General features: G+C 51.7%; 1 protein-coding gene across 1 annotated transcript in view; it reads right to left on the minus strand.

The window, feature by feature from the left end:
• Positions 1–10,010, minus strand: part of FSIP2 (fibrous sheath interacting protein 2) — a 43,386-nt gene that overhangs the window by 11,254 nt on the left and 22,122 nt on the right. The window contains exon 15 of the mRNA XM_082201331.1: positions 453–9,022. Within this exon, the coding sequence (XP_082057457.1) occupies positions 453–9,022 (8,570 nt within the window). The remainder of the gene's footprint in view (positions 1–452; positions 9,023–10,010) is intronic.

Genomic DNA, 10,010 nt, shown 5'->3' on the forward strand with positions numbered 1-10,010 from the left:
TTAGCAGTGCCATCATATAAATCTATGGTGTGACCACATTTGGAATAGTATACAAAGTTCTGGGACTTCCAGGGAGGATCATGGCGGGCTGACCGTCTTCTGTCGGCAGCTTGCTGACAGAGATAATTATGTAGTGATTGATGATAGCCAAGGCATAAATCTTGGCTACTGAAATTCACTCTAAATATGAGAGTGAATGGGGGCTTAACGTGAAGAGTTGATTTTTCTTCCACTCGGGGCAGGATGCCTTAAACCAGGCATGGCCAAACTTGGCCCTCCAGCTGTTTTGGGACTACAGTTCCCATCATCCCTGACCACTGGTCCTGTTAGCTAGGGATGATGGGAGTTGTAGTCCCAAAACAGCTGGAAGGCCAAGTTTGGCCATGCCTGCTTAAACCAAATCTACTTCTGCACATGCAAAGAAGCCTCCCACCCCACCCTGCCCTGCCTACCTCCTTCGGCCTCACCCCAAGGCGCCCAGCCATATCCAAAGAGGGCCTCCGTTCTTTCTTCTTGTTGGGATCCTGAGTGCCGACGTTACTAGAGAGACTCTTCCCTGACGTCGAGGCTCTCCTCAGCTCCGTGAGGCTCATGCCTGTCTTTGAGATGCACATCTTGTTCAGCTTCTCTAGGCGCTCTGTCTTGATGGACAGGACGGCTAAGTGGTCCCCGACGATGTCCGGGTCGACCTTCAGCGCCTTGTGCCCGATGCAGGGGATAATTTTCACCGGCATATCGCTCTTCTGCAGCAGGGTTTCCACATCTTCGGGCACAGTGGGCAGATCTGCCAAATCCAAATCCAACTCGTCCTCGTCCTCTTCCTCGATGGAGCTGACCCGAGCATAGACTTTGCTGACAATGCGGTCCAGTTCCAGGGCACTGACGGTCTCGTTCTCTAAGTTGCCGCTGATGGAGCAGCTGGAGACCTCATTGATGATGATGCTGGCCACCTGCTCAGGGAAGAGGACATTGTTGGTCATCATGTCGTCGTACAGCTCTTGCTGGGACCCGGATTTCTCCAGGACGTTGCTGAAGATGCTGTGGACAACGTGGTCGACCCTCTCCTCATATTGGGGGTCCAGCTTTGGCTGGTTGCTGTAGGTCACCAGGTCCATTTTGTTCTTTGACATCTTTTTCTCCACGGACGTCTTCAGCTGGCAAGCGATTTCGCTGACATCTGTCTTGGACAAAGCCTTCTTCTCCTGGACGCCCAAGTCATTCTGGGCAAGTAGGATTTTCGTGAGCAACCTGCTTAGGATCTCCTCCAGGAAAGCCACTGGCACTTGTGTGACCAGGGGCACCTCTGTGGGTTCCATTGCCCCAATATTGCCAAGGAATTTCTCGATGATCTTGTCTGTTTCCAGCTTTATTTCCGCACTGGAGCGGGGCAACTCATCCTCCATGTTCGTGGTCGACTGGAAATCGCGCCCGGAGATTTCACTCACCATGAAGCAGGCAACCCGGTTGACAAAGTCCTCATTCTTGTTGGTTAAGTCATCGTACATAGAGGCTTCAGAGCTGGAATGTCTGAGGATGTCAGTGTAGACGGAATCCACAACCTCCCCAACTGCCCGGCTGTCTTCTGAGCCCAAGTCCTCCAATTCGTCGTGCTGCCAGACTCTCATATTCTTCTTTGAAAGAAGACTTTGCAAGGAGTTAATCATCTTTCTGCCCACCTCCTTCATTAAGGCAACACTCCTTGTATCCAAGTCGTCCACAGGGAGGGCATTGAACAGTTTTGAGAGGAATTTAGCAGCCACCTCCTCTATGATGATGGACGACAACCCCTTGAGGTGGGATCGCAGTGGTGTCTCACGCTCTGCACCCTCAGGACCACCCCCATATTGTTCCTCCAGGTTTCTTTCCGCTTCCATGGCCTCCTGCTGTCGGCCAAGCTCCTCCGAAAAGTACGCCTGCATCGGGTTCCCATAAATCTCTTTCATCACCAAGTCAGTGATCCTTTCCATAAGGATCGTGCAGCCTGTCCTGATGCATTTCTCAATGGCCGATGCAGTTCCAAACTCCGGCAAAATCTGGTGGTAGACGGTATTGGCCACCGTTTGGCTCACGACACGGTTGGGCTGCACCCTATCAAGGTACTGGACCTCAGCGTTCTTGTCCTTGGAGATCTCTGACATCACATTGCTCAGGAGCTTCATGTGAATGAAATCGAACTCTGCACACTGTTCCTCGGCATCATCGGACGACGTCGTGGGGAGGGGGAAAATTTTGGACAAGAGGATTGCGAGAACCTCGTGTATGAACCTCTGAGACACCAGGACCGGGTTTGGTCTGTCACTGCTGACTGGGGACGGAGTGCTGCTCTTCTTCACCTCCATCAACACTTTCTTTGCCATCTCTCCCATTTCAAAAGGTTTTGAGGCCTGGCTCTGGGGTGCCCTTGGCAGCCCCTGGATCTGGTATCCTAGAATCTCTTTCTTTATCGCACTGGCCACTCTCTCCACTAATATCTGGTCGCTTTCCTTGCCTGCCCAGATAGGGGCTCCAGGAGCCCGATCTTGCAAGATGCCGCACAGAGAAGCATGGATGATTTTAGCCACATCCGTCTTCCCCACAGATGGGAAACCCTGCCCTTTGGTGGGGAGCTGCAGGACCTTAACCGGGGACTTGGCAAACTCCTTTAAAATGGATTCCACTAGATTTCTGACGGAGGACTCCTCCTCCACAGGCACTGCCTCTTTCTTCTCCACCGGGCACACACTGGTTGTTGACGAGAGCAGCTTGCTTATCAGCCCGCTAAAAATGTCCTTCAAGAAAGTGGAGGAATAAGCACCTCCTCCATCCTCAAACTGCATCGCCTGCACCTCCCCTTCCCCAAGTTTCATGTGGTGGATCGTCCAGCCAGCTGTTTTTGCAGAAAAGCTGGGGGAAGGAACCGGCAGAAGTTGACTGGGAGGTGAGTATGGCTTTTTGTGCTGGAGTGTCCAGTCATCTGCTTCTGCAGGAAAGGCAGGAGGAGGGTGAGATCCGCAGGGAGGCGAGGGCATCTTATCCTCGTAGATTGTCCAGCAGTCTGGTTTTGCGGACGTGGTGGGAGGAGGAGACAAAAGTTGGCTGGGAGGAGAGTGTGGCTTAACGTAGTGGATCGTCCAGCGGTCTGTTTGTGTAGAATAGGTGGGAAGGGGAGACTTTCCAGGAGGTGAGTGTGACTTGGGAAGTGGATAGTCTGGCCTTGATTGACAGAGAAACGCTGCACTCTCTTCCTCCGTGGATTCGTAGTTTTGGTTTAGAGACCCGGGTTTGACGCAGACGGCCTTGCAGATATTGTCCATGAGGCTCTGGATACTTTTGCCTGCCTCGGGCGATGGTTTTCTTCTTGTTTTCTTCCTGGGAGGACTTCTCTTCCCTACACTGCCCAAAGGAGAATCTGGCGAACTTCCAGGGACCCATGAAGGAAACATTTTGTGCATTATCTTAAGGAACATCTCTCCGAACATGGAGCCAGAGGGTGTGGTGTCCGGGAGGATGGTCTCCACTCGGTCAAGGATTGTCTCAGCTTCCAGAAACAAGAACAGGTACGGGGAAGTATCCCCAGTAAACAAAGGCATCAGCTGGTATGCACAGATTTCTCTGATTATTAGTGGAGCTAGCTTTTCTGCTAATGAATGTCCTTCATTTTGGAAAGCTTTAAAAATCTCACACTCCGATCCAAGCTGTTCCACCAACTTCTCATAGATGCAGTTGCTTATCTGAATCACTTCTTCAGGAACAATCTTTGGGAGAAGGAGGTCTCCCTCCACACCATGAATGACCTTGACTTCTGAGCTTTTGAACTCACACACTAAAGCATTGACTAGCCTGGTAACTAGATCCCTCATCTCAGACTCTGATAAACAGCAGTCTTTGGAATATGCCAAAAAGTTTGGGGAGGACAAGATTTTGCAAAAGAAAGCCACAACAACATCCTCTAAAAAGGCTGCAGAGTAGATCCGCTGAGAAACTGGCTTCTTTTCCTTCTGCAATTTAGCACATTTGCGGGTGGCAGAATCACTGCTGTCTAAAAACGGGTGGAGGTGGAAATTCAAAATCTCCCTTATGAGCAAATTGGCAACTTCACGGAGGGTGCTGTTCCCTCGGACCTTGAGAGTACTCTGAAGCTCGCTCTGGGAGTTAGACTTCTGCAAAATCTGGTTGTAAACTGAACAGGCGATGTCCTCTTTGGTTTCTTCGTCCATCTCTGGAGTTTGCCCCGAGGTGTTTCCCAGCAGGATTTGATGTGCCAGAATCTCTGCAATGACATAATGTTTCAGGTTGGCGACCATCTCGGCGAAATCTGTCTCTGAGAAGTCAACCTGGTTGCCAACGCAAGCGCTGATGCTCTCTGGAGTGGGGAATATTCTCTCCAAGAGCTGGTTGAGCATGTCCTCCAGGAGAATGAAAGGGAAGACCGTCATGCAGGAGCTTAGGGAGTCTCTGGCAGAAGGGTCCACATAAGAGGGCGCCTCGTGAGATGTGGTAGACTGGAGGTGATATTTAAACATTTCGTTGATAATGAAGCAAGCTATCTGAGTGACGTACAAGTTCCGCAGGCTCTCTTTGTCTTGTGGGAAAGGCTGCTGCAACATCACTTCGTGCAAGACGTCACAGTAGATAGAGTCCACCATGCACGCGATGGCTTCTTCTGAAATGCCAGCTTCTCCCCTGTTGCCGTAAGTGCTGATCCAGATGGCCTGCTTCAGAACAATGTCTAGGATGTCTTTCTTCAGCTGCGCAATTGTGCTGTTCATTTCAGAGCCAAAGGCACCTTCGCCCTGACCTAGGCATGCAGTGCTACTAGAAGGAGATGGGAAGATCTGCAAGAGCAGCCTGTCAACGATGGCCTCCAGGACCGGGTAGCAGAGCACGGTGGAGTAGGGTGGTGAAGCATTGGCTCCAGGGACACCCTGGTCCACCACCAGAATCTCATGGATGAGGCACTTTGCTTCTTCCACAGGAGGCGGACCTGCTGTTGACCCCAGCATGCGATCGATGGCACTTTCAAATATCATGGTGGCTGTCTGGCGGGACAACACATGCCTCTCTTCATCAGTATCTTCCTCGGGCTCCAGGTCTTGTGTGCTGTCCTTGTAGGTTCTGCCTTCTGTCACGGAGCCCAGGGGCGGCTCCTCGGGACCCTCTTGGATGTGCAGCTGAGCTTTCGTTAGCTCCTTCGTAAGTGACTTCACCAGCTTCACAGCTGTGTCTCCAATGAAGTCCCCGGGACCACTTAGAGGGGTGTCCGAGAAAGAGTTGGAGATCCTTGATATCAGCTGAGAAATGACTTCTCCTAGGAATGAAGAAGGACTCGATGGGCCTCTCTTCCCCGCCAGGCTTGCCTGTCGCAGGTCCAAGGGCTTGACGGTGGTTTTGTACACTTCGAACCTCGACATGGAGTCTCCTGCGGCTGCTCTGTCCCAGGTAGGAGACTCCTGCCTGGCTACAAAAGGCTGGACATGCTGCTGCAGGATGTCACCCACAAGGAACCCGGCAATTCGGTCAATCAGGCTTTTGCTCTTATTCTTCACATCTCTCTGGACGGCTTCGAGGGAGCCAGATTTCTGTATGATCTTGCTGCACAGGGAATCGGTCATGTTCTGGACATCTTCCTCCGAATACTCACATTGTTCTTGGTCTTTTGTAACCTTGATTTGATGCTTCAAAAGCTTCATCTGGACATCGTTGAGCAGCTGGGTGGAGAGCTTGCTGAAGTCTGACTCCGACAGGTGCCTTTTGTCCATGGATGTGGAAGGGAAGATTTTTGACAACAGTCCAGTGATTAAATCTTTCAGGAATCCTGAAGACAGGAAGGTGCTGAATGGAGACCGGCTCTCGGTTTCCTCCTGGGTTTCAGAAACGTACTCGTGGAATGGAGTTGAAGGTGTAGCCTTGGGCAAGTCTCCAGAAAACAGTGGATGGAGAAGATAATCAGAGATGCCTTTTTCGACCAATCTCTTAATCTTGTCAAAGAGGGCACTCTGTCTCCCGCTGCTGAGGTCATCTGGCGAAGCAACATCTCTTTCTTTCATCAAACTGTTGCACACAGAGTCAACAACATTCTGGACAACAATGTCCATCAAGGGGCCCATTAAACTCGGCTCATCTTCTTTCGGGACTCCGGTAACTGCAGCCTTACCAAAATGCAAGTTGATTGAACAGGCCAATTGCTTTGCAATTCTTTCCAACTCCACTTCATGCCACCCTTTGCTTGATTCTTTCTTGTCCCTGGAAACAGGCAGAACGTTGGCTAAAACTCTGGAAACAATTTCTTCTAAGAAACGAGCTGGGAAAACTCCTCCACAGGGACCCAAGGGTTCCCCAAGGCTATCCAGAACGGTCCTGACAATGTCCTCAGACAGAGCTTCAGGGTCGGGGCATCCTGAAGAGGACTCCTCTTTAGAGACGAATCTCTGAAGATGATGGTTCGTGATTTCCTGAATTATGAAGCTGGTCATGCAGTCTATAAAATCCATATCCCGACGCTTGATGTCTTTCTGCATAGACTCTTGTGAGCCAGCCTTCTCCAGCATATACCTGTAAACAGAATTGACCATGGTCTGAATCTCCGTCTCCGAATGGGAACGGCAGGGGGCGTCCTTTTTGGCCACCCAGATTTTGTGTTTGGAAATGGACGCCATCACTTGTTTGATCATGTAGGAGCAGAGCTCATCAAAATCTGTTCCCGACACCTCCCTCTTCCCTGGCTTTCGCTTCGCACCCTCGCAGGGCGGGAAGAGTTGATTCACCATCTGGTTGACAACCCTTTCCAAATACTTCTGAGACAAGACAGTAATGTACGCCGGGGTCGGCTGCTGCCGCTTTTGGAATTTGGGGAGGCAGATGCAACATTCAACCTTCTGGATGATCTGTTCGGCCTTGATGTTTCGAAAGGCATTCCGCGGCAGCCTCCGGCAAACCACCGGCGGCAGTTGGTAATCCAGAATCTCCGTCAGAATAATTTCAGATGCCCTCTCAGCCAACGACTCAATGTCCCTGCCTATGTCTCGGTCGGCAGCCAGCTGGAACCCAAACTCCCTTAAGATGGAGTCAACTATTTTGCTGACCGTTCGGCTGTCCACCCGTGGGAAGTATGCCTTTTCATCGGCCCTCGTCAAAACCCCCACACCAGCCTTGGTAAACTCTTCCACCAGGGCACTGACAAACAGGGTGTTCATCTCCTGGAGGTCGATGCAGGTGTCCTGGTTGTATTTGCTGTGCAGCGAAGAGAAGATCTTGAACAACAGCTGGCAAATGACTTCCTCCAGGAATGACGCCGAGTAAATGGTAGTGAACTCCGGGTGGAACTGCCTGTGATCCCCACGTCCTGACATGGTCACCACTTCTCTCCGGTAAGTCCTCACATTGCAAGTGGCAGAGTGAGGCTTCCTTCTCGCATGCTTGCCGCTCGGAGCCTGGGAACTGTATGTCCTGTGCTGCATGGCCGTTTCCAGCACTGTCTTGTTCCTGTCCCGCAAGCTCTTGCGGGCCTGATGCCTCCCCGAAACGGGCGCTTTCCACTCCGGCCGCCTGCCTCTGGGCAGTGAGTGGTACATGTCACTTTTCCCACTTCGTGGGTGCTTTTTGCCAAAGCTCTGCCCCCGTCCCTTTTTGCAGGGCCCCTGTGAGAACCCCACGGCCTTCTTCGAGTAAGGTTTCCCATGCCCTGGATGATCAATGCAGTGGGAAAGCTCTGTGATCACCGGTTTCACCAGGGTATGTGCCAACATGTCGAGTGCTGACTCGTAGGAGGGCACCCCTGCCTCAGGCTCCACCCAGGGCTCCTCGCTGTACTGGATGTCGTACGTCAAAATGGTGGAGGCAGAGTCCGTCTTGTGGGCTTCCACCTCCCTGCTTGAATATTGGAAGAGCTCGCCATCGCTGGCACTCTTCCGGATGTCACAGAACTGCTCGTCCTCTGGGAACTCGTCAAAAGCAAAGGTGCCGGTGAAATGGTCCGTCGTGATGCATTTGTCCAACAGGGTCCGGATCAGCTTTTCGCTCACGACGTCCAGCAGGACGACGGATTTGGGCGAGAGTCCCAGGTTGCCACTGAAGATCTCATTGCCCAGCCTGTAGGCATGCGGGCACACAGACGAATAAAGGTTCTGCCTCTTAGGAATCAGATCTGTGTCGTGATATCGCGACATGTTCTGAGCTCGGGCATCCGGGAAGTGCCCCGCGAAACCGCCCTGAGGCTGACCAGGCCACATCGAGTCCAAAATGATGTGCAGGACTTTGTTGACAACCTGCTTTGCTTCGGTGGACTTCAAGCTGCGGATGAAGCTGTCGAGGTTGGAAGCAACGCAGCTGAGCCGCTGGTTCTTGTGGGCAATTTGGTCCATTGCTGACAAGCAAGCCACCCCTTTGATGTCGCCGGGGCCTCGGCAGTCTCCCCTGGAAGCTCCGCAGGCACAACGAGAGGAGAAGTAGGGCTGCTGCTGGAGCAGTGCATCCCGAGCTTTCCTTTCGCTCATGGATTTGCACCTGATTTCGATTTCCAGGCACAGCAGGTGGGCAACCTCCTTCACGAGAGGGTGGTAAACCTCATCAAAGTCCGCCAGGCAGAGGGGTGGCAGGCAGATGTACCTTGACTTCCTCGTCAGGAAGCCTTTCCTGCTGACTGTCTCCTGCAAGATGTTCCTCTCACACAAGATGCTCAGGATCCTCTCGGATATGTGAAACGCCAGCTCTTTGATGTTGACGGGAGCCGATTTGGGGCCCCTGATTCCATGCTCAGGGCAGCAAGAGTCCACCGAGCAGAACATGGAGAGGCTGGTCTCAATGCCATCGCTTCTCTCTCTGGCGCCTTGCCGGGCACAGGGGTTCAGGATGCTCCGGATGACATTGGAGACCACCGCCTGAGTCAAGGGCTCCCAAAACACATCGAGGCAGGAGGATTGCCTCTTGCAGTGGGGCAGATAGGTGCTCCTCCAGATCCGTTCCTGGAGCCACCTTGATTCGGACTGGATCATCTCCTGCTTCCACGCTGGGCAAGAGGCCCTGTAACCCTTCTCATCCAAAGCATCTGGGGGAGGAAACACAGACAGGTTTACTATCACACACCTCAGGGAGCTTCTGAAGCCCTGGAAATACCACGAACCAATTCTGGAAGTCCCATCTTGGGTGGTTTGGGGCAAAAACTGTTACTGTTAACTATTAATGGGGTTGTGTGCCCAACTAAGTTCCATACAGTTAGACCCATTGAAATTAACAGCTCACCATAGCCATGGCAATCAATTCAATGAGTCTACTCTGAGTAGAATTGGGTTGGGTGAACAGGTTCTTTCTGCCTCTGGGTGGGACTTTCCTCCCTGGGAACCCATCTCACGTAGCAGGAATGCTGCTCATCAGACGCTTAAGCACATTCTCAAACACACTGGCCACAATGTCCCTGGCAATGGAGCTGATCTCTGCCTGGGAATCAACATGGAAACGCCCCAGAACCTGCGATCTCTTGAAGCTGCAGTGGAAGAGCCTCTCGTTCAGCTTGCCCTGTGCCTTCTCCAGGGTGCAAACAGGCGACTCAAGATCCCGGGACTCCATTAGAACCTCGCTGACGATGCTCTCTGCCACTTGCAGCATTTTGAGGGTTTCGTTGATGTTCGTGTCAGTGAGCAGCTGCTGCTCAAATATCTCTTTCAAGATGCCCCCAACAATAATAAATTATGTATTTAATTATTTTTTTAATTCTGCACCCTGTATAAAACAGGCAAATCAGCCCAATTTACATCTCAATAAGTAATGTTAAGCTTTTTACTAACTTTAAACAGTATTTCCAGCCTGCAAGGGATCCTTTCGCTGGGATTTCCACCTGGCAGGGGGTTGGGATAGAGGACCCTTGAGGGTCCCTTCCAACTCTACAATTGTATGATTATATGCTGCAGAAATGTGAAGAACTGGATTTAAGACAAGAAACCAAAAGGAACCCAAACGAACCGTTGTCTCCATCCCTGTTTTCGGCTGCCACAGAGCATAAGTCAGCTCCTTGAAAGGGGCCGCCACAACATAGCCCC

Source organism: Podarcis vaucheri, assembly GCF_965113315.1.
Source record: "Podarcis vaucheri genome assembly, chromosome: 15".
NCBI lineage: Eukaryota > Metazoa > Chordata > Lepidosauria > Squamata > Lacertidae > Podarcis > Podarcis vaucheri.